The sequence below is a fragment of the Lineus longissimus genome, chromosome 2 (genome assembly GCF_910592395.1).
Source record: "Lineus longissimus chromosome 2, tnLinLong1.2, whole genome shotgun sequence".
Lineage (NCBI taxonomy): Eukaryota > Metazoa > Nemertea > Pilidiophora > Heteronemertea > Lineidae > Lineus > Lineus longissimus.
Genome location: NC_088309.1, coordinates 25,097,969 through 25,124,359, shown reverse-complemented (window position 1 = coordinate 25,124,359; position 26,391 = coordinate 25,097,969). Strand labels below are relative to the sequence as shown.

The following is a 26,391-nucleotide window of genomic DNA, read 5'->3' as shown; positions in this document are numbered from 1 at the left end:
CTTGTTCTTGATACCAGTACCTGGCTTCTGCCTATAGTCTCCCTTAACGCCGCGGTGAAAACCTTTATCAGCATACCAAACAAAGGATTCGCAATATGTATTTCGTAAGCGAATGATCGGACTTGACCGGCCGGACCAACCTATAAACTCTACACAGATGCTCGAACAGCCGTCACCCTCCCAAACCCGCCATAGCCAATTGATCAACCAGTCTGGTCGATCCGCTTACCGAGACTTGGCGAGAGGAGGGTATGGGAGCGAATTTTTCTTGATTTTCAAACTGTGCCAGTGCTTCTGTATCTTTGCAGCCAATAGCTTAGATAATCTCGGTGAGGATATTCTAACGCGGGGAGAAGATATAGAGCAAGAGATCGAGGTTGCGAATTCGTTAGTGGGCGCGTGACGCACGATCATGCTGTGACGTCACATTGTCCATTCCCGGATTCTTTGGATTACAAAGATAATTGACTTTGTGCACGCGATTAATTTTTTAGACGTGACTAATTGACTTTTTGTGCATCGAATTGTGTCTGTTTGATATATTTCGTTGAAATGACAGAACTTCACGCTGAAGGATGGATATAGGCATATTCTTTCGGTTATTTCTGACCGTTTGTTTGGTGGTGAACGGAATTGTGGCCAAAACTGGAGGCGGAACGCACACGGCGAGAAAGATAATCCAAAACCATGGTAAGACCTATAACCTTTCCTGAACAAATGTATATATCATCTGATTTGATCTCGCTTTCTCTCGAGTTTGCTTATAGCATGACCTTTAATTTTAGGCTTCAAATGAGATCTACTACACCATCAAGATTACTTTTAATGACTTTACACTTATACGATCAGAAGTCATTAGGGTTTTTTAATATTATTTCTGAAAAACCTCTCAGTACGGGGTGCATATTTGTGTTGACCGAAAACTTTATAACCTTTTCAAAAGCACAATAAATGACATTTTTTTCCTAAGAGTGTTGACTTGAATACCGTCGTCATTATACATACCCATCAGCGTCTGTCACCTCCGAGGTCCCGGGTTCAATTCGCGGTCGATCCCGGTAGGACGACATTCTCGACAACGTAGGTTACCTCCGGGGTCTCCGATTTCCCCATACTTCACATTACCCTCGCCCAGTATTGTTTATAGAGCTAATTATGTCCTATAGTTGACACTCAGCTTTCAATTCAATATTAAAAAATCCATCCCGCGATTTATACCTCTGATATCGTAACCAAATATCCGTCAGAGACTAAACAACGGCGGATATTGTACCATATTCTAAATCTGAATAAACAGAAATAAAGACTTGCACAATATTAAATGAGATGGATAATTTTTATACTCGCATAAAATATAAATGCTCCGCTTTTGCGTATTTGTGGCGGATTGGATAAGCATAAACGACGCTGCGTTCCATGCATGTTGACATGTGTTGCAATTTCAACATTTCGTGGTGTTAACATAGTGTTGACAGCAAACTCAGCCAATTCAATGTTTTATTTAAGCTGTTTTCAATGCGAGAAATTCAACCTGTATTCAACTGCATCAGCGTATCCCAAAAATGGTCCGCAAAAATATGTCTTCGGTGTGATAAAAAATGGTCCGATGTCTGCTTAAATGTGCTTGTTTTGACTGACTTGAGAAAATTTGTGGGTAGATCACCTTCACCATGTTCGGCAAGAAAAGGGATATAGACCATATGTTTTTGTAATTATTTCTCAATATTTCGCACATTAGAAGATGGATATGAGAAAGTAACGGGTCAAAATAAAAACATTCCAAGACACCTTTAACAATAAACCTTCACTTTTTGTGGATTCTCCCCTGGCAATCAATTAAAGACAGTCTATTACATAAACAGATTGTGCGGCTAGAAGACAAGGTTTCACTAATGGATTCAACAATAATGATCTATCAAGAACCTAAACCTTAGCATTACATGATATTCAGATCTATTTACACGAGCTCATTAATTCCAATTAATATTGTAGAAAGTATCTCTACAGATTGCTCAGCAAGCAGTATAATTGTCTTCAAAGTTTACTCAGGAACCGTTTGTGAAAAAACTGTTTGTTTTGGGTGTGTGTTCTCGGATGTTCTTTGTTAATGCTGTGATGGATGCATAAAGAGTGCGCCAGGATATTAAGGGATGCTAACTAAACACATTGGCCTGGAATAGAGTAGTGAAGAGTAGGCCCCTGTATGTGGGCAAATACATGAGGATCTTTGAAAGGTTTCTGGAGAAGAGTTCAGATTCATAACATTTCTGTTTGTTGTGCAGAATTCACAGTATGGTTGTACTAAAGACAAAGCTTGAAACGGTACCAGGTAAAAATCCCCCAAGGAAATATCCCCCCGGTTAAAAATCCTCCCTCGGGAGTCAGGATTCCTTTTATTATCAATCGTCATGTAAATGTACTTAGGTTATCAGATTAAAGCAAACAATGAAACATTTAGATCATGTCATGTAGTTTTTGTTATTCTTGATTACAGGGATCTCGCTATTCGCTCCTGCTGGCGAACTCTCTTTCTCGGATTCCTACATGAAAGATTAACCGAAGATTGCCGATGATAAAGCAAACACTGGGCACAATTTTTTCCCTTCAGATTACATGTATATCTAACTATATACCACACTGTTAGTAGTCATGCGAACACAAACAAATGGCCTTAATTCGCATGTGGCACTATATTTAAATGACTTTGCAGCATCGTCGGGAATATGCTTAATTAGTCATACATTACATAACAAGCCACCAGATTGACGACTGAAAAATGTAGTTATGGCCATACATTTTTTCTCCCTAGATTGTTGGCCAATTTCCCCAGGTAATAGTTGGCAAGTTTTTTTAACGCACGAAATCACCGGCGATGTTTCAACGTTTAGGTGTGGATGATGTAAATATTCATGAATGTACTAATTAATCGCATCGCATATCCGCAGACTCTTTAGCAGCAAAGAAAAAACACAAACTTAAGTGCATGTTGTTTTCGGAAGGTGCCAAACCCGTCAGCCCAACCAACTACTCTTAAACAGCAAAGGTACTTCATTGACCCTATACTGCGTTCAAATATTTGATACGTTGAGATTTTGATACTGTCATCGTGAGGAAATCAGCTGTTAGTGTTTGCTTCAAGCAGAGTCTTTCTATACAAAGAATAGTTGTATAGAAAGACTCTGCTTCAAGGTACATGTGACGGCCGTAGAAGCGAACATCAACCCTTGATTTCCTCAGGATGAGTACTAGCCATTGCGGACTCCAATCACATTCTGTAACCACTAAATTGGACTTCTATAGTGTGAGTGCATTAACCTCATGCCTTTTTAAATGTAATATACTGCAGAGAAGAATCAATGAGGTATCAAATAAGGAACGTTCAATTATTTATCGTCATGGCATTTTGAATTAAACGGCAATTTATTGTAATGAATTGTGGCACAAAGGTAATTGGTTTTCTAGAGAAGTTGCAGCTCATAATCTTTGCATTGACGATAGAACGTGTCCGTGATTCGGGAGGGTCCGATATAAAATCACGGCGTATAGGGAAGTGGTCATCATAACCAACTTGAAATAACCAACACTACCAATAGTGATTTTTTTTAGAAATATATATTCTAGAAATCGTTTCCATCCACTGATGGGCCGCGTACTAATGGTTTGTGTACGAAGTATGGTGGTCCGTTTTTTTGGGGCTATCTGGTGTATAATCAGTGAAACATAGAAGAAACGTCCACCCATGACCAACACAATTATCATAAGATGGGGAACCGACTGATTCCATTTGCCAAACCACCATCCTCCGCGAAAGCTGATAAGTCTTTCTATGTCCAGTCTGTTGAACACAACCCGAAATGTTGTTACCGTTAACAGGTTCTGAATCGCTAAGATTTCTTTAAAATCGACGTAAAAGGGAAATACGTAGTATTTTGTTTAATGCAAGAGAGTAAAACTTGTTTGTTATTCTTCAGGTAAGGATAACAAGGGTATGTATTAGTATGTTGCACATGGCATATATACTCCTATCTCTGTATCGCACTTCCGCTTCCCTTTGGTATATAAAAGTTTATGGAGAGCTGTAATGTTTATGGAAATGCCATCAACAGTTTTTTGGGGTATTAAACATCAAAATAATGTTGCTCCGGCCAACAGACAAGAGTATAAAAAATGGAACGCTTGGGGCAAAACGCAGTGGCTCCATGTTCGACACAGTGTACTTGCTACATGCATGCATATGAGCCACCCCCCGGTTTGGGCGAAAAATCTTTGAATTTGACCGAGAAAATCCTAAATTGGCCGCCAGTGGGCCTTGTTTCTTTGGAAAACGCTCTTTCTGGGAAATAAAAGTAGGCCGATGTATTGCTAGACCCTCCGTCATCCCATGACGCCCATACTCAAGAGACTGGTTTTGTTCACAGCGCTAGCGTTGTTTAATAATTGATACCTGAAACATTTTTTCTTTGCCCGCGTCCAGACCATCGGCACCACAATGGTAGGTATTACACAGAAAATTGCACCTTGGTTTTTCTCGCTCTGGGACTGTGATTATTACAGTCTATCAACTCATGGTTGTACATGCACTCATATTATACAATATGGCTGTCTATCATATCTACTGTTTACACAGAACAATCTATCTTCAACGAACTAATAGAACAAAAAAATCTCATCTGGTTACTGATCCAATCACGACTGTAGTCTAACAGGTTCTGTAAAGTTGGTATGGAACCCAGATACCAGCTACCGTCAACCACATTTTGTACCTTATAGGCAAGGTTCATATGAAATTTTTTCGGCCAACACAGATACAGAAAGTTAATGTACAAAACAAATAACGATAAGTAGTACATGTATATGGTCAGGGACGCAGTAAAGATCATCAGTTAGAGCATCGGCGACGGTCCTACGCCCGGCTCTATGTACAAAGTTATCGCCACGACGAATCCGCAAGTCACAATAAAACTCATTTCCGAATTTCTGACTTTTGAGGTAGATACCCATTTTAGTGACTGTCAGCTCACAACACTTCACTCTTCTCTGTTCTGCTGCTCCATTGCATCAAGCCAAGACTTGACAATTACACGTACCTCTTTATTGCTATGTGTTCGATTTCCCGACAGTTGTCACTTTGTCTGAAAGGTTTGGAGTGGTACCAGAGCCAGGTTCGGTCCCCTGACAATGATTTATCAGGAAAGGTCGTGTCAGAGATATGACAGCGGCCAGCAGAGAACACGATATAGTCGAGTCCCGCCGGAAATTATTGAATGGACAGAATGTGACGCTGAGGGTGTGGTGTTGGAATGAAGTGAATGGCCTGGTATCGGGCTAGCGTGTATAAAATTTGAATTTCCGTGCTTGGAAGTTTAGCCGAACCGCGGTATCTTTCAAAAACCTATATATGGCTCCGAGAGAGATCACGCATCGCCAACACTTGCGTGATGTTGATCTCCGAACAGCAGTGGGTGATAACTGTGACCACGGGCTCTATTTTCTTTGCTAAGTGTCGTGAAAGTTAACTAACGTAGTGTCCATTACGGTCAGAGTGTAGGCCTACCACATACAGACCCTGGTGCACCCATTAAATTCGTCCCTTTCCATCTGTTACACTATGATAAAGTCTCAGGCTCAAGCTGTGTCCACGAGTCAAGTTGATTACTAACCCCGGATGTCAGGCCTGTCCCAGGCTGATTTGCATATCCCTCCTAAATCTCATCGATGTCTTATCTGTTACATGACGGGCGAAACATGTAACAGACCAGCTGTCGCCATCATCCCATTTCCAATGGTATGAATTCAACGAAATAGTTGGTTCCACTGTCGGGCCTCGTGTGAGTTTTGGAGACAGACACGCGGTCAACGCCTGGAATGATATATATGCCCGTGATGACCGCGTCAGGAAAGGCTAATCGGTGTGCGATCAGCACCGTCCCATATCAGACCTTTTGATCCCACACAAGGACGGGCTATGGGAGGTTGGGATTCAGATGCAAAGAAAGGCCTACTTACTAAGGACTCTGCTAGTTTATAATATCAGCTCGTTCACTGTAATTTTTCACAAACAAAATCGCATTTTCACCACAATATTTAAGATTATAGATACACATGTATGTGCTTTTGTCTGCACTCCGTCGCTTGCAGCTGCGGTCTTATTTTGTAAGAATTATTGATGCTTATCCGCGCTTGGTTGCAGATGGGACATTTCTTTTTCCAATTTAGAACGTATCCTGGTAGACATCAAGTATTAGTGTCTATGAAAAAAAAAAATTTCTGCAAGTTACAAATGTTTATCAGATTGTCGCCCTCTCTATCACAGTGTAGCGGGACCGACCGGAAATCGTACGAGGGACCTCAGAGGTGACAGTCGCTAATGTTCATCAACATTTCGAGCGGTGCATTTCACTACCCTGTCGATCTTCTTTCGTTTCAACAGTTTCGTTTGGTTTCGATGATTTCATTCCGGTTTCGTCAGTAGCCTCACCTAACGATCATCCCATCATCCCCTGTTTTGATAGAAAGCGTCCAAATCAGTGTTGTACAGGCCAAGATCGGATCGATAGATTAGGTGCAATGGAGGCTCTATGGACGTATGCTACAATCGCTTCTAATCGATTAGCGGTCGGCGTCATCAGCCACCCTCTTTATTGCATATTAGTCGCTTTTCAATTGGCATCGATTGGACTTTCCATCCTATTTTCGCACGTTCAGTCAATGTCAGGTTTGTGAACTTCAAGCGCAGCATCGCCAAATGGCCTAAGAAAACTTAACCTTGAATGAACATTTCACCCATCAACGCAAGTGACAACGGATACACACACTATAGCCTTCACTATATACCTCTAATACCTCGGTTACGAAGCTTTCTTTTCAAGAAAAAACACTCTCCTTGCTGTTCATCTTCTGTAAGATTTCCTTAGTTTAAAGGGGATCAATCAATGGGAATGATAGATCGGTTTCTGTACTGGCATCGCTTTAGTCCCCGTTAAATCCCGTATTAGAATTTCATACCCAAACTTTAAAAAAAATTACACAGTGCCCAGATTTAAAAAGCTACAGCTAAATCTTCTGTGATGCATTGCCTTCCATTGGCAAGATGAGCCTTACTAAAAGATTTCAGATAATGGCTGAAAGGTTCTAGTTGTCATCAGCGCGGGGAAAATTTGCCTTTAGATGTAAATTGACAAATTGTGTGTGGGCGTGGAATCCAGGTGGCCAGGAGGATAATACCCATGTTTGCCAGCATGCGCCGCCACTAGAATGATCTCTTTTATGATTTTCGCTGGTGTTGCAAGGCAGTTTTGGACATGGTTAAGGGCTAACGGATACATTACATGAACGTTTTTCAATGATCGTGCTAGAAACTGGGGTGCAGCTAGAAGCAATTTTTGTATTAAGAACCAACACATCTCATGCCCAAGTTGTCCTTTTCGGTAAACTAGCAATCAGATTGGGAATGGTATCGATCTTCAAGCGATACCTTTGTTTAATAGTGTTCGCTGGCTTTGGTCAAGAAGATGTAAGAATGATACGGGAAAGAGGAGCGGAATGTAAGGCTTCCGAGAGCTTGAGGCCGGACTATTTATCTAGGCAAATTTCATTCACGGTTTGCCGGCAGGCTAGCATTCTTTTATCTCTACCCTCATACCAAGAATCAGGTATGCGACCACATTTTCGTATTGTATAATGGAAATGGAACGATGACGCAATAGCCATCAAATTATATCCTTTCCATTCAATGGCATAGAAGTGTGGTAATTTAAGACTGTGGTTCACTTATGACTCATCTATTGTTCGCCTACGACAAGGACATACATAACCTATTGATGATAAATGGTTGCCTATTCATTTCAATGTATGTTTTAGTTCAAACCTTTATCTTCCCTTTAAGCATAAACTATCAATTGTGATCGATTAGAATAGAGTTAATTAGCTTTTAATTAGATGCAGAGGTCATAATTTGAAATTAGGACAACCCTGCTGACTTTACGATGCGACATATCCATTTCAGATTTGGACTCTCACATCGAGGCATGGTGCGCGCGCGGCTTTCAACAACCCGGCAACTGAAACACATCTAATCTGTTTCTAATAGGTTGATATTTACCGTACATGTAGATCAGTTTATTAGATGGAAATAGTAGACTCTTATCGAAACTCGATACACTACGTCTCAGTCAATTCTATCGATATTGTCAAATTTAACTCGTATCTGTCACGTTTCGCGGTTGAAATCCTGCAAGCACAGGCCTGATACATGGATAACTTTGAGTTCCGCTCTAAATCGATGTAGAGACACAGATGATGAAGTATTCTAACACAATCAGTATTATGAAATTTCATAATTATTACATGTATTGATTAGAATGAGCTTTTGGTTAGCTGAGGCGGTGGTGGTTAAGATAGACGTATACACAGTGGTAAATATTCATTCCTTCCCTCCATCATTGTATATCAGTCAAAAGTACGTACTTTCTGATTAGTTGAATATCATGAACATATGATTGTTTCAACATCTTAAGAAAAAAATCTCGATACGACATGTACACGTACACAGTCCATGTGGTCATTGCGTGAAGCGTGAAACACACGCCGGCAATGCATCCTTCAACTTCTCCGCACAGAAATAATTAGACATCACCATGGCTTAAGTGTAATGTCAATGTAATAGATCGAAAACAAGGAGTGATATTGATACCATGGCTTGTGCCTAAGCCCGATACCCTTGGCCGTAAAATGCAACGCTGACAATCTAATAAGGATGCGTCTCGACGGACTTTGACAAGACTATAGTATCTGCGATATACTGTATGGCAGGCTTCACTAAAATCGACCACGGACCTGTTATCAGAAAATAACCCAAAAGCTACATTCAATGTATATGTACACTCATACATAATATGTATATGATGTGCAGATCGCTATTCAACTGCATTTCACTGTTGACTCAAACACATGCGGTTTCTTCAGCAAGATGTGCTCAACACCATTTGATGAAGTATTCAGAGATATTCTTATTGAACTCGACTCGACTCGCGAATAGCTGGCCTTTTCACATTTCTCCTTATCGCCGATTCCTTCTCCTGTGTACTTGTTTGAGGTGAAAAAGATATATTCGACTGTAAACTACAAGTGTTTAGAAATGGTGGTAAGGTTGCAACAAAATCGCAATCTGATAACCTTTTTGCACCTCAAGTTTACCAGTGCTTAAACATGTTTCCACGGCCACTAATTACAGTAAGTGGCCATGGATACATCTTCGAACTCTCAGGCAAGATTCTCATCGTGGGTGAGGTGACTTTAAAATCTATCGCTCTCTGGTCAGCCTCAAGTGATATTGAGATTATATTAGCATAATCGTCCTTCCTTATTCTTCAACATTTGGTTTCCTGACTTTTCAGTCACGTCTTTTGCACTGTGTGGCGGTCATGAACGGGCTGTCCTCACTTGAAACCTCCGGCTTCCAACTGAAATAGATTTATTTGACCTCGGTTCACTTCAAACAACTGCACACGATATCATTCCAATCCCGTTGACGATCTCTGACTGCCTGTAGTATGATTTGCAGCAAGCCTCTTGACCAAGGCTTTCTCCATACCTGTCATCCAAACACAAATATCTCCGCCGTACAATGATGGATTGCGTTTCAGAAAAGCCACAACCCGTCTCAAAATGTGCAAAACCCATAGCAACCTTGTTCTAGTGTGATAGACCCATTGTCATATTCCATCGAAAGTTAACCAAGATAATGCCATTTATTACCTCCGACAGTTAAGGAAATAACGTCTCCAAATAATAGCATCCATAGTCGTCCTGCCGGTCGTTTAATCTAGCACCGCTTGACAAGTTTGTATTATTTCATTCCAGAGGCAGTATTCAATTTCTTTCGTAATCACTGGCGGACGTGGTTTGGCCATTTTCAGCAACTGTAGCGACCATATTTTCTTTTTGTGTTGACACATAAATAATACTAGGAAGAATTCACCAGTGGTCCTTGATGTTCAGTTTAAATTTGACCAATTAGAGCATAGGATACATGATACCCCCGTACCGTAGCACGTCGTAACGGACAACGCCATTTGTCGCTGAAAAACGGTAATCTTCCTTTGTTTCTCGCGAGCTCATCACCCTTCGTCTTTTTTTTCTTGCTCAGATGCGAGTCTATTAGGCAGATTGGATCACTGATTTATATCCAGTTTACATTGCGCTGTTCTGCAAAAATCTACTTCAAAGTTACACAAGCTGTACATGGAGAGTGTATATGCCAAGACGGGGCAGAAATGAGCAGGAAATGGTCTCAGCCTAATTTGCTCAAATGGTTGCTTTCACAAGAAACTGTTTCACGAATGCAATTGAAAAAATGCCATCATTAATTAGTTATGTCCATATTTAAGAGGCCAGCTTGACCAATGCAATTACATTGCCGTTCTGCTCTCACAAACCACGGTAATTGCTCCCTTGGTGCTCAGATATCGCAACATTCATGACGGTGTTTGCGGGGCCAAATCAAACTGCTTTTCGCCACCTTATAGATCAGAATTATCTTCTTGCAGAGTTGCCAGACTCATTGATTATGTCCTTTATTGTGGAAGCTAATTCTCTGGTCCATGAGGTGCAGAGCTGCCGTGCGATCATGTTTTTCATTTACATTGACCCTGCATGCATGAAGAGGTGCATGCATGTAGAACAGCCATGCTACGTACATCCCAGACATTCATATCAACTCGGTGCGAGCTGATCGCCAGCGGTCGTCCGCACCATATTAAGTGATGGTACAGTTGGCTTCCCTTGACACTTGAACCATGTAATCCGCCTAAGAAAGTACCAGTCCAACAGCTCAGTCCGGCTGATGAGGTCGTATCTATCTTGTTACTGTCAGCTTCCATTGTGTTTTACTTGCCTCTGTGAAATCTGGTCAGTTAAACGGTGTCCGACGGTGGATTGATGCGCCATTTGGCGATCTTTACTGGTCTTGATTGATTACCCCTGCCGTCGATAGTGATTTATATCTAATTGTGCCTCTGGTTGTGGATATCGAGTGTTAGATGATGGACCAGCAGGCACGAGAGATTAATAGCAGTTCGAACGTCTCATCTAATTTTATAATAAAGATTCCAGGAACACGTTATAAATTCCTAGACCATTCCTAGATTTGGAGGTGACCAGTGATAACCAGCCATATCTCTAGTGAAATACTTGTGAAGCTTATATCAGACCCGCTTGTAATTAGAATTAACCATGGCCGCTGCGCAGTAACTAGACATGCCAGGTCAGCGCTGCGAAAGTTGGCTCGTATTGTACATATTGGTCGTCACACTTGAAATTTTCCTACGTAGATGAAACTCAACTTGAGTTTCAAATATTCGAAAAGCATGAACGTGACTTTTGAGGTGCAGTTTTGGTATTGCTGAATTTTACTGAGTGTTACATCCCCAAAGCAGTGGTGTCCACCAAAGACAACAATTTCTGAATCAGTCGTTTCGTGGGAGTGTTACAGAACCCGGTATGCCTCTTTTAGGATAAAAGGGCCTCTTGTTGTCTTTTCCTGGTTGTCTATGTCCTCGCACACTTTGTCTTAACTTACATGTACTATTCTATTGCTTTTAGAACTTTATCTTACCATCACTACAACAGCATTCTTATCTTATGGCCGAAGCTACATCCATTACAATTCAGAACTCAGAAATCTCAGAAATTTTAAATTCTAAATTATGAATTGTATCAACGATTTAAAACTCTTTGATACAATATCATAAGAGCAAAGAATATTAATTAAATCTTGGTACAAAAGAGCTGGTCAAAACGGAAAATTTGTTGTATTTTCGTTTTGTGTTGAGTCAATTTGTCGACTTCTATCTTCATTATGCATTTTATAGGACCACGTTGAGTGACACGACTGCAACTTTCTCAGCCTCTCTTCTACATGTACGTCTATGATAACAGCATGAACCACCATGTTTCATTGCAGGCCGGCAAACTGGCAGTCGCGGCAGTAATACGGGTACCGATAACGGATTCAATGGACGATATTCAGGTAATAGTTCTTCAATGACCTCATTGGATAATGCTATCCGCATGTTGACTCTTTTTGAAGGATTTTTTTTCTTAGTGGTTCCACAAAATAGCAGCAACGACCATATTTCACTGTCATGGCATTCTGGATGAGTGGGAACTACAGGGGGTACCGTGATGACGAGTTCAAATTGCGAAGAGATAACTTATCAGTGTAACAAAGCATACCTCTGGTGCCAGTTCACGTTTGTCGTCAGGGTTTTGTAAATAACATGGCTATGTGGAAGTCGTCTGTTGCAGAGAAAAGTCTCTCCGATGTAGAGTGTGGGGCAAAGGGTATACATTCACGAATTGAAGAGTGTTCTTGACTATGAATTTCTCACTCACTAATTGAAATATTCGTATGTCTTCAGATGTTGACGATGAGGACTTGCCCGACGAGCAACGGCTGGTGAAGAGAGTGTTTGCCTATACCGACTACGACAACACCGTCAGACCTGTCTACAATGCTACAGACAACGTGGTGGTGAGGTTCGGGCTCACACTAATACAGGTCATGGATATGGTGAGTAAAATTTCATCCATGGTTTTCACATCACTTTTCCCTAACGTGTACTTGTACACACTGGTTAGTATCATGCCACTATACTAATTCAGTGCAACACATTGGCCAAATGGTAACTGTTAAGATAAACAAGAAGACAGACTGATCTATGACATGACGAATCGAAAACGATGTCTCACAACCAAGTGGCATTTAAAAAAGATCACCGTAGTGTTCTATCCATACTTATCCAGTTGAGCAGACGGCGTGGTTTATTCCTCTCCAGGGCGCTTCGATCGATACTCATCCCGGCAGACTTATTCGCCCAATTGCCTTTACCATGTCGAGATGTTTTCGAATAGATGAACATTTGAAGGAAAAATCAGTGCCTGGGTTACCTGTCCTTGCTATTAGCACTGCATTAATCCCTGGTTTATTTACGCGTCCGGGCACAATCATTGGGCACTCAATGCTGCTAGCACCCAGTAATGTCCGAATCATTCGCTTCAGGCGAAATCAATCTCATGCTTTGAATCTTAATTGGCGGCGTGAAGGAAATTCCGATTTCTTTCCAGTTATTTCCAGAGATTTTCGGTATCCGCCAAAATCTTGGGTTTGATCTGGATTCAACGTGGAGGTGTTTCAGTTCCTTATGGTGTAAACGCAATCCGCATTCGCACCGTAATTTCATAAAAAATCGTGAAAATATTTCTTGAAACGCTAAGAGGCGCGGTAATTTGGTGGTAAACGGTCATTCAGTAGTCATGGGGAAGTCTGACATGACACTTCGTTGGAGTGGGAATGAAGTACAAGCAAAGGGAATCATAATAGAAAAAGTACCTGATGAGTATATTATTCAGATTACTTCTTGACAAATAGCCCAACATCACGAAGATTGTGTAGAGAAGTTGCACAGACAGTGGTTGATATACATAAACTATACCAATTTATCTTATGCAGTATTCCTTTGAGGCGAAACTACATCTATATATTATGAAAATAAAACCAAAGACGAAGGAGTTGTTTATCCAGTATTTCAAATAGTTGTCCAATGCTGCGTTATGTCATGTTCCAGATTTGCCTTTTCGATTTCCTGTGGTATTTAATCAACCAGTCTTAGATTGGTGAAGCACGAGTTTCTCTATACTCCTGAAATTCGACACAAAACACGTCGTTTAAAGGATCTAAAACCGCTTATCGGATGCACACAAAGAGATCATACATGGTCATTTCCTGCCATTCAACATGTTCATTTGGGATCGACTATGGGTGAGCGACACCAAAATGTCTGATGATCACGATGTCATCCCGTTGTCGCGCCCCTGCTACGGGGAAAAAATGATTAAGCGGCCTTACGTCAACGAAACTAGATTATCACAGTGTGATGCTTACCAACGAATCTCAGATTAACTAAGGTTTATTAATCACTAGCCGGATTAACATCGACACATATCGTCATAGTAAACTTTGTCACGCATCTTAGAAAGAGTATCGATATTGATACATCATTTTTTTTTCAATCATACAGATTACTTTGCAGATTAATACAGATTAGAACCGACAGATTAAGTATCAGATAACTTTCAGAAGGCCGTAATGATAGGTTTGTCGTCAAATCTTTACTAAGAGTTGATGGATGTAAATGTTCTGCACCAGAAAGACCGCTTACTTCTTGTTCTCATCAAGAGGAAATCAAGGCTTGAAGGTCGCTTTCCGGCCCTGCGCACCATGCATTTTGCCCGTGTTAAGAGGCAAGCGTTGAAATAAGCTCTAGGCTATAGAAAATTGGTCGATTTGTAATACCGTTGGGGGAAACCGGAGACCTTTGGAGAAACATACGCTGTCCGAGTCACCAAAACGTGCTATAACCGGCAATCGAAGGTCACGACCTCGGTGGTCGGTCTCCCATCGGTCTTAATCAAGACAACACTACTACATGTATGACCGATGCCAAAGTCCTACCTCACGTTCCCCTGAGCGATTACTTTGCATAAGAGCTACCACAACAGCAAACATTGTCGATTGAATGTTGGCTGAGGAGTCACTCACATTAATACATGTAATAATGTCCCACCGATCAGTATGCGGACAATGTAGAGATTCGACCAATCTGATTCCGGACATCGTCGGTGACATCCGTTCAGTCCGGTTGTAATAGATTGTAGGTAAACGATAACGATAACGAAACGTTGACAACGAAAACAGGAAATTCACGTTGGTCTTGTCAATGTATAAACCAAGATTGTTTAGCCGAATTAAATGATAGCAGAAGTTCAATGACATTCCTAACGTCGGATAGAAGTGCTTTGAAAATTACATGAGCTTTTTGTTTTTGCTAAAATCCCCATTGCTAAAAGACATCTTTAAAATTGACCCAAATTTCGACTGAGGGGAAATACAAGATGGAAGTGCGCGGAGGTACATCAGGGCAAAAACTCTGCTTACGTCATCATAATGACGTCACTTTGCTTCAGGGCTTGCAGCGCCATCTATAGCCTGCCTGCGGCCGCATTCCCGGAATTATGACGTAAACACAATTTTTCGGAATCAATCACATGAAGTGGTAATAATATTTCAAGTCCGATTAACCCGCACCTAAAAATTTGAATAGTACACTAATAAATTCTGCTCAATGGCATTGCAAACCATGAATGTTGCAGAGGCATACAATTGATGCGAAATTCATTGTCTGTCTATGATTAATCTGCATTTACAAAATGGGCGCTCTCCAATTTTTCAGAATATTGCTAATGCATCATGTGATATCGACATCAGGGTTTGCGGTTCTGGTTAACACGACAGCGCCTTCAGCTGACCATGATGGAATGTGAAACGTTCTAAACACGCTGGTTTATACGAGGTTTCATTTTTATCACGAATTATGCAATAGTCTTGTTTTCATCGCATTTTGATGGTCAGGGTTTCCGCCAGGAATTTACGTTAGGGGGGCACAATCCGGGAAAAAAAAAAAAAAAAAAAAACATTTTGGGCTAGATGCCCGGAGCATTTCAGAGCCAAAAACTCTCGTGCAAAAACACCGGTTTTCCTACATGAATTTTTGAAAATCGGCAAAAGAATACATAGTTATCATCCTTTTTTTATTCACTTCGTCATTACATCAAAATATCGAGAGGCGGAGTTTATTGAAAACTACTGGATATACCAAGATGGCAGTAGCTATAAAACTGTGCAGTACGAACATCATAACGTAGGATTTTCACTTGATACACACTTTTTACTGACGAGTCTGTCTAAATCATCGCCTTGCACTCACTAATTCAATGTAATTGGGGTTAGCCCGTTATGGGAAGGCTTTGCCTTAGTCGGCAGTGAATGGAAATTACCTTGAGTACTGAACACGCTGTTCTTTGGTAGGATCTGGTAATGGAGCGTGGTCTGTGATGGTGGTTTATTGGGCCCTTAATGATAATTATCTTTAGTTTATTTGCTCGATACGTGATAATCTGTGTTGGGATGCGCATGTGAGCTCAAAGGAGATTACCCGTTCTGGCAGTTACCCCGATAAATCAGGACACATTTCCGAACGGCTCTCATTCGTTGTCTTTTTATGCGAATGTGGTTGTCATTGTGTCGGGAGAATGACCTGAAACAAGGTCGGGTCAAACACATTGGTTACAATTTTGAAGTTGCTCGGATTTTTTCAGAATTTCTCGGAATTTCTTGTATTTTGGACGCGCTGTTACAAATGTATAGTAGCCGGTGGTACGATTTCGCATTTCGCAATACATGTACATCTTCATGCCTCATCTCCCCAATGATACAAATCTCGTTCAAAAACATGTATATTCCGAAAAAAGCCATATTGTTGACTGCCTTAACTGTATAGTAGCCAGTTCCCCTCTTTCGGAAATTATTTGCTTGCCGATAACCTGCAGCTGCTATGCCAGGCTTTGGGCTTTCTTTCAAGTCACTTCTTCTGATGGAGATTAATGATAGGGGCGATTTTCACCTCAAGCTCTCACCTCTAATTAGCGAAGCAATGGACATGGAAAGTCGTTCACCAGATCAAGGATGGAGGTGGTTTTGTTCCATACACAAAGGAATATATTTGCAGCTGACCAATAGTTTTATCCATGGTCACTACTATTGCTATTAACCACGGAAAAAACTATTGGATGGGTACCAGGAATACGATTTCGCCAAATCCTGTTATTTATTTATTTTGCAGTTCTATTGATCGAACGAGTGTGCTTGTTCGTCTATACGGCGAAGTGAATACGTTTAGTCGGTCATCTAATTAACAAAAAAATGATGCGCACTGGGATTCAACAACTTTATCTATGGGAATGCAACATCCTGTCTTGGCGTACACGGCACACCAAGAGGAAATAACGTACATGTACATGTATACGTTATTTCCTCCTTGGCACACCCATAGTAGCGGTTGTAAAGCACTTGACATTGGTTCATGCTGATGATGGCCACTGGCGCGTTGAAAAAGAGAAATCCAAATGAAGCTCGGAGAAAGAAAATATACTAAATACTGAAAGGGATTATGCATGCAGACAATAAGTTAAATATAAATATGATGGTATTCAAGCCGGAGGAACATCCTTTTATATCATCAATGTTGATTTCCATAACCCGCCGTGTAGGCAATAAAACATGTATTGCGTTCCAGTACTACATTGTATGGTCATGATGCGAAGATATTATGGCACCCCGAAGGCTATATCATTTTATATTCAGAGAATGATGTACATGTACATCACGTGAATGTAAATTTAGAATTTGCAGTGCCAACCGTCTGCCATGTGCTTCAGACAACCAGTTCTCTGTGTAAGTGAGATTTTGGATATTTATATTTTAATTTGTTCATCGTTAACTACAATTTATAATTTACTTGCAGAATATGAGGTGGCAGACGATGGAAATCAATGCTTGGCCAATGCACGTAAGCCCATTTCCAACTCTCCTCCACTTCTGCATCATTTGCATCTCACGTTTCTATTTTTAGGATGAGAAGAACCAAGTCATGGTGAATAACGTTTGGCTTACCCATGTAAGATCTCAGTATTATATTCCACATTTTTGCTTTACAAAACCCCGCAAGGCATCTTTGGGCTCCAAATATAATTTACGTAATGTCTACGGAAGACTCCTCAAATTCACCGTGATTTTCAGGAACCTGGCCTTTGGCAGTCTTAAGCAAAGTAGATCGTCAGCGGGCTTTTGTTGGAATTGTGAATGGCCAGAGAGGCCTGTTTCAAAGCGCAGATGGCAGGCTTTAAAATGAGCAGGTCGTTTCCGGCCGCTCGAGGCGATTGCAGAAGGCCGACGGAGGCCACTATACACAGAGCCTAAAGGGTCTTATTAGATATTTTTTCAGTTTTTTCTTTAATCTAAACACAAAACGATTTTAATTGACAAACGTCATTCTGCATGGCATGCTCACTTTTCCTAGTTCATAATTCCTCATTTGGTTCAAGCCTCTTAAGTGTTGTCCAGTACCTCACCAATCTCCTTCCTCAACCACACCCATAAGGCACTAATTCAATGTAATCGAATGTGATTTTCTTTAGGCTTAGATGTACACTTTTGCTATTTCCTATTTCCTTATGTGGTGTAAGCTTGTTGCATGCTGTTCAACCCCTTCTTCTCCCTCAACCACACCCTGATGTTGTCGAAATTGCACTTCCTTCCATGGAAATCGCTTGTCACGCTTTCCTCAGATGAACATTTAGCCTGCAAGAATAAACACAAACATGCGTCTTCCGGAGTAGGCCAAAAAACTTGGTCGACAAAATCATTCAGTTTTCAAATTTGCTGTTGGCACATTTAACAAGAGTCACAATTTCGACGATTGCAAAAGAGTAAACTTCCTCGCTGTTTCGAACCAGTCAAGATAGTCAAAATCGCTTGGGTTGAGCGGATAAAGCAGCGACCTTCCACAGCTGTGGTCGTATTGGCATCTTCGACCCAGGTTTCGGCTCCTGTTTCAGTGAGTTATTAAATTGATCTGCTTGGGTATTCGCGACGCCAGTCCGTGACAGGAACCTAATGAAATCTTAATTCCGTATATTATTCAGGATGTTGCAATATATCCATCTCATGACCTGTCTCGCATTCTCGAAAACTGTCAAGGTTGTATCTTTTAACTCCATTTATTTCATATTCAAAACATTGGATAGGATTTGAACCCACCGGCGGCGATGACTTGGTTGTGCTCACCATCGCCATTAGATATGCAGCGACCAATCAACAGGGGGCATCGTTTCTGAGTGCTTTGTTTCTTGGCATGTTTGCAACCGTGTCATCACCCAACAGTTCCAAGGACAATAACTCAAGGTTGACTTTGATCTTAGCTTAGGACCAATCAATCCCGCAAATCAGTCACAATTACCATGGCGTATAGCAACGAGTCCAGTCCGTCCCGGGGTTAGTTTCATTAGTTTTACTGTGGCCATTCGAACAGATGTCACGCAAATGACAGGTATTGCTGCTATTTATCATTGTTGAGGCAATTCTCGTTTATCTTAAGATTGCCCCATAACCCAGACACACATTGGCAGACATATATTACCAAGCCGCGACAGTTTGAGCCGAATTTGTGATATTGTGTCCGGGATATTGAAAGTCATGTTGAAGATTGTCATGAAGATTGCTTGCGACTGGTCCACTTGATATATATTCTCTTATCCGACAACATGGCTATAAATAGAAGGAATCGACAAAGGGAATGTCTTTATGTTCCATCTTACAAGTATGCTTTCAAGCACTTGATTATCTCAGTCTACATTCACTTGTCACTCAGGTTGACCCAAGACTCGCGGGCTAAAGTTACATTAGAAAATATCGTTGAATCTGGCTGGGAAATGCAAAGCAGTCGGTAGGGCCCAAATGCTGGGACCTTTTTTGATCAGACGAGCCGTCATCCTTTGACTGTTAGAGTGCGGCATGGTGGACAATGATACTTCAACTAATGGCTTCACTCCTTGAAGTCGCCTCAAACATCCGCACAAACACGAATCGTTCGAGGCAGGCACGCCTGAGAAGACTCGTCTCACTTCATTAGTATCTGGCTTAGCATCATTTATTGCAATGTTTTCATGGGTGAATCCACCCGTTGCCTTTAATCAATCCCTCTGGAATATCTTGACACTAGCTCATCTTGGTGCAAGCTACCGAGATTTTATGCCGACCTTGGAATTACTAGGAAGGGATTTTATTGGTTAATGGTTTAGATTGAGAATGTAATGATGATTTTCTGCTTCGTGATCAAAGTATGGAAATATGCTCAGTGAATTCCCGAAGAAAAAAATTACGATATCAAATTGGTAATATGTTTGCCAATGCCCCTTGTAATGGGGGCCCTAAAAGGTTCAATGTCGAGGTCATCGGTTTTTATGCATCATTGGGCTCATTCCTTTTTAACCTAGTATATTTGATTTGTCTTCTTAATGAGAAGACATAAATTGACGTGAATTTGCCAGATCGTGTCGCTTATAATTCCTGTTCGTATCATCAAGATAGTCTTTATCAACTATTGGTATCATATCGTATACTTGGCTCTAGATCAAGCACTATGTAGACAGCATTACATGGTTTATCACACGTGTCAAGGATGGTCCGTCATCTCCTTCCTTATAGAAAAATAGTTTTGACACCGTAGAAAGAAGGTACATGTACATATAAACTTTTCAGTGTCTTAGCGTATTACTGAAAATAATATCTAATCTACATTTTAAGAAAGAATCAGTATCGGCTGTAACATGTCAATAAGCTTATCTTGTTTCAAAGCAGCTAATGATAGTTTTCATTTAGGAATGGCGAGATGAGCGGATCTCGTGGAATCCGGCCGATTACAGTGGATTGGAGAAGATAAGGATACCTGCGGCCAAGCTTTGGCTCCCCGATATCGTGCTCTATAACAAGTGAGTAGAACCACCTGATCGACAACATCGGAACCGTTTGATTTCGAAGTTATGACGAAACAAAATTATGAGTAAAATGAGAAAGTCATTATTCGAATCTTTTGCTCAGTCAAGTCAAGAGACAATGAACATTCCAGGCATCGTTACTGTCGCGTCAAAATAGCTCTACGAAGATATACCTGGTAAATAATGTACTTCTGAGGAAATCTTCATGGCGCTATATTACTTCAAAAGTGTCATGTAACCAGAGGAATGTCACGAATTTGAGTTTTACGGGTATTGTTCAATATCAACGTTACATTTCAGTGCGGACGATTACACGACTGGTTACATGCCAGCCAACGCCATGGTCGACTACACGGGAAACATCTTCTGGTCCCCTCCGGCCCGGCTAAGATGTTCCTGTAAAGTTGACATTACCTACTTTCCATTCGACGTCCAGGGATGCAAGATGAAATTCGGATCCTGGACCTACGACAAAAGCCAAGTGGACTTGGTAAACTCATCAGAAGCGGTTGATATGGGCGCTTACATCACTAACGGGGAGTGGAAAATCGTCGGGACTAAAATCATACGGAATGAAGTCACGTATCCCATTGGGAGCGAGATATACCCAGATGTTACTATCACCATCGTCATCAGCCGCCGCGTCCTCTATTACATCATCAATATCATCTTCCCGTGTGTGTGGTTAAATGTGCTCAGCCTGCTTGCCTTTTGTATTCCGCCGGACTCCGGCGAGAAGGTGACTCTTGGGATCACGGTGCTACTCTCCTACTCGGTCTTTATGCTGCTGGTTGCCGATAGTATGCCCGCCACGTCAGAGTTTGTGCCACTGATAGGTAGGTTGGTTCAAAAGGTCTTTGGAAGTTTCGTATTGAGTTTAGAATATGGCGTCAACGTGACTTTTAAGGGCATATCTCCATGTAAAGCATTTCACGCCATGTATTGCGCACTTGGCCTATTTGGTATAAAGCGTCAGTGTCCAAGAACAGATCGACTGTGGGTGTGACAGGATGTATGTGTGGAAATAGTACTTCAAGTTAAGTTCTAATTTGCTAAATCGTCCCAGTCAACGCTAATGTAGCTCACTTTTGTTCAGTTACAAAGAGACGTGCGTACGTTTCGGCTCTCCTATCTGAACTAAAATGTTCCAAATAGCACCATCTGCATTTGCATAATGAAAAGATGCCAAGTAACCCAAGTGATGCTAACATGATTGTTGCGGCAAAGGTTGAAACATGCAATAGCTTTTTCCTATTGCTACACAGATCATCTTGGCAGAACGTGAACGATTTCAGGAAAGTGATAAGAGTTGTTTAGGGGAAACACATTAGAGAAGTGCAGCAGTATACTGCAATATTCTAAAAAAAACAAATGTTCTGAGTAAATACCTTTCAGCCATTAAAAGAAGACGTGCAGAGTTCTGAAGTACGCTGCAAATACTTATAAAAGCATGCGAAATTTATCTCTGAAGTTTTCACTTGCGTGGGTTTTTGTACGATCGAGTGAGTTCAAAGAGGCCGAAATCTCTCCAGGAATGACGTGCAGTAAAGATTTGTCGAAAATGTAAAATGAAATGTATTTTTTTTCTGGAATATCATTTTAGCACTGACGAAAATGATCTCATTAATAATTAAGTCGAGTTATCAAAAAAACAACAAATGTGCAAACACTGCGTTGTATTGAGCGAATTAAAGTTACCAGTACATGTACATGTGTGCACGCGTGTACATTAAAAAAATCCTCAACTTAACCGTTGTTTTGTTTGCCTTTCTTTTCAGGTATATATCTGACGGTCTCAATGGCGGTTACTTCCATATCTGTCATTCTTACAGTCTTCATATTAAACCTTCACCACTGTGGACCGCATCAGAAGAAAGTCCCAAGCTGGCTCCGCATATTAGTACTCCATCACATCGCAACCGTATGCGGATTTAAATGTTGTCATCATACGCCCAAAGAGCGGCGCAAAATACCTATCATATACGAGACGAACTCTAATAACCACAGAGCGAATAACATCAGATCAGAACCGTCAGAAGTTTTCACAAAACTTGTTGGGCATGACCCAACGCAGGGCGTGAATGCTGTGCGATTTACTCCTGAATACAGCTCGCCGCGGAATTCAACACGAGATCTGAAAGATCCGTACGGGGATGGATTTGATGATGTGGACGAAAAACGACTGACTCCTTTGGAAGAAATATTGAAATATCTTAGAATTATGGTGATGAAGAAGGACGAGGATGATAACGAGGTTGATATCGTGAATGAGTGGCGTCACGTAGCGGCCGTAATGGACCGGGTGTTTTTCGTTGTATTCATGACTCTTATGACCCTTTCCACCACGACGTTACTTGTATTCATCCCTCTCGGTAGGCCTGATTATCATGAGCCATTAGACCGATGATACAGAAAGGAAAACTTAGGATGTTTATGCATTTGTGCCTTGGGATAAGCGGCCATGTTTTTTTGGGAGAGAAGATGGCGTCCTGTGTAACCGCCATCATGTGATCTACTGATCGATCGGTACTGCGCGGTGTCATGTTGCCAAACGGAATACCAATTAATGCATGAGTGATGGTTTTAAAATGGCTCAGCCATCGATTTGCCGTGATAGCCGATTCTGGATGAGGGATTGTCATTCACTGATTACTAATAATGTATTCATGGATTAATGCCTAGCTGCAGAGCATGTCAGATCGACTGGATTTATGAGAGATTTTTGGCCTAGAAAGCCCCGTTCAGATCGAAGCAGACCGCATTTTCGCAAATTTTAAAATGGGAGAGCATGGGATACGATTGTTCGTAGTGTCATTGTAACTGAGAACCACATGTAATTGGTCTCCGGGCGGTGCCCATTGTTACTTTAAAAACGGCCTCACTATTGCGCCTTGTACTCAAAAGTTCTGAAACACAATATAATGGTTATGGATATGTTCTTCTTTAAATGTGCACATTTTCTATCCACGGCCTGTGGATATGTAATTTAAATTTCTTCATCTCGTTGTTGCCGTTTTTTGCCTTTTGTGTCCTTTTTTCAAGGACAAAAAATCGACTTCACTAGTACGAAGCGTTCACGTTCGATTCAATTAAATTGATATGGCATGCAGTCGTGCTGTTTTTACCGATTACTGAAAATAACGAAGATTGCTCAGACAATCTACGATGAAGGCATCAAGCAGAGCGCTGAGATTGGACTCTATTCTCAAGGGAATTATTTGAATGGAGGACACATGATGATATAGAAATCCGTTGCATTGAGCATTTTTGAATAGTTTTTACCAATTATCTATTCAATGCAGCTGTGAAATAATTCTAGTTGTAAATTAACTGTGTCCACGTGATTTAGGGTAGTTTCGTCTGTCTGTAAAGATATTGCGACGAAGTAGCCCAAATCACATGACGACAAGACAAACACAGCTGTGGCTGCGGTAGTGCATACCCCTCCACGAAATGCAAGGAGGCGTTAATCAGAACCAGGGAGCAAAACCCATATGGGCGAACGGATACCAACTGCCCGACCACTACCTGCCGCAGCGACGGACGAAAAAGTGGACTATACGGCGGCGACGCAATCCAGGCTATGTTTGAATGGCGACGATGGGTAACAGTTACGATTCAAAAATGAACAACGACATTTAGTAAGTTGCCTTGGTATCGGGCCGACCTTGTGATCAATTTTCTACGGTTTGAAAGAAAAGTTAAGGTTATCGTGATTTTTATTAGGGCCACAACGTGCAATTAGTTGTGACAGCACAGTGATTTTTGTAAATACGTAATACGGTAAACACTTAGATTACTTTCAAAACGGAGACAAATCCTCCTGTCTACATGAATGTGCACGCGCTGTTTGCCTCGTATGACCATTTTTGTAATCTGCTGCCAACAGCAAATACAGCAGTCTAAGAGTTACACTGAAATGATGAGCTCCAAAAAACTCATAAGTAAACTTTTTTCATTAACGGACTGCTTGGCTAGCCCCTCTTACGCTGTATTCAGTATATATAAAGGGTGTAAATGGTAGATATGTAAATGAAGTCGAATTCTTATCAATATTATTGCTGTAAATTTGAGGAATAAAGACAAATTTATTAATGATTTTGCCTGAAAGTGTTCTCCATGGCAAAGCTGTGGTAAACGGTTGTGGCGGTAATTTGGCCTTATCTCTTGCAGTTAAGCCAAGTTAGTGACATGTTTGTTTTGTTCAACTGGGCCTAATGCAAGATCTGACAATGGGTAGGTTTTTGGTAGAAAGATTATAAAGCCATCTGCTACAGCGTCTAGCGTCTCACCACAAAAGCCTGTGAAAGCGGCAGAATCGTTGTGGCAAACCCCTCTGATAGATACATGACTTGATGCGATGCGTCCCAATCAACTGAAATGTTCCAACCACAAAAAATAGGAATAAACCAGGCATCCGATTGAGCCTTATCAGGAACATTTGCCGGTTTCTATGGGAACGACTATACTGGCGGTTTTACCCTTATAATGGCAATTTCGAAATGATCTCATGTCAGATTTTGGCCGTTTGGGAGCAAGTTATAAATCAGTTGCAGGCGATCATGGTGGAATTGCGCGGGGATATTGTATCAATCTTCTCCATTTGCACGTTCTGATCATTGGCCATGATTTGTTGTTGTCCCAGTATCATTGCGTCTTTTGGCCGGTTGGGGGTGGCGCGGGGAGGGGAGGCAGTCGCAGATTGAATACATGCTCAGCAGGTGTTCCTTTTGTATACAATTATACACGTATTTGCTATAAGCATGTGTCATTGGACCGCTGCAGAGATAATCTCATCAGCATGGGGGAACTGGCCGCCCAAATTGCAGATGACGTTATATATTTGCCTTCTACGCCATGAAAATCAGAGTGCCTCTATTTAGTCACCAACGAGATCGTTACATCCATGACCTACCAACACTAGAGTGAAACAAGAGAGCATCGTCATCCGATCACTAAGGCTCCGTCGTCGTGAGCGTCAAGTGCAATTTCGATTGGTTCCGCCGGAGCCGTTGCCCGACAAGAAAATGGAGAGTAATCCATTGACCGGGTCAGGGCTGGGGACTGATTGGTCCGGACAGAACTCTCAATACGTCAGTCTGCTATCTGATAACCATGTCCGACATTCATCCGGGTATTCCTCGAGGGAGCCATCATATATTGCTCTTATTGGCAAGTATATCAGCACTTGTGTCAATAATCTGTTAGCCCCTTTGGATTTAAAGAAGGTGGACAACTTGAAATACAGAACATCAGACTCCGATTTACCCAATGCTGGCATACTATCTAATTTGCACCTCCGACTGTTATGTAGAAAACACAAAAATACGCAGGGCCAATTTAAAACCTCGGCCTGGTTATTCAAAAGCACCCCCTTACTGCAAAAATAAACTGGACGAGTATAATAGCTTTGCTTGCGGTTACGTCAAGTATCTTCATAGACTTATGTTTTTCAGTTAAACCCACTCTTAGTAAGGCGACATACCTTATTTGGTATTTGGTAAGAGTTCCCCTGACACGCACAAGCATCCATCTACAACAATGATATGACGCGGTCACACGAGATTTAAATTCTAGCATCTCAATACAGCCGTTATAATGTCACGAGACGCGGTGGGACATCAAACCTTTGACAATTTTCAAATCAAATGTCAAGACTTCCTCTTGAGAAGCCACACTCTTTCTTCCAACACATGCGTGCTTCGCCAAGAATTTTAAACCCGCTTTGTAAATTTCCTCGACATCTCCGTGTCAAAGAAACCAGATGTTATGCTATTTAGATACCAATTTTAGTGATCAGTCGGATCAATATACGAAAAGGTAGCTATGATCCCTGAACATTTGATCAACATATTAGTCTCTGAGTAACTGAATTTGCCTACTTTAGCAAGCAATACTAATCAGATTCATTAGGCTATCAAAACATACTCTTCCTTATAA

The 26,391-nt window shown here is 41.2% G+C and overlaps 1 protein-coding gene across 1 annotated transcript; it reads left to right on the top strand.

Moving 5' to 3' along the window:
• The first annotated feature begins 69 nt into the window (after positions 1 to 69).
• LOC135483197 (neuronal acetylcholine receptor subunit alpha-10-like) lies at positions 70 to 24,532 on the top strand. The gene is made up of 7 exons (XM_064763852.1): positions 70 to 690; positions 11,963 to 12,028; positions 12,420 to 12,571; positions 17,529 to 17,573; positions 20,336 to 20,445; positions 20,752 to 21,287; positions 22,230 to 24,532. The coding sequence occupies exons 1-7, from the start codon at positions 576 to 578 to the stop codon at positions 22,856 to 22,858; spliced, it is 1,653 nt and encodes a 550-aa protein (XP_064619922.1). The 5' UTR covers positions 70 to 575; the 3' UTR covers positions 22,859 to 24,532.
• Positions 24,533 to 26,391: the final 1,859 nt, after the last annotated feature.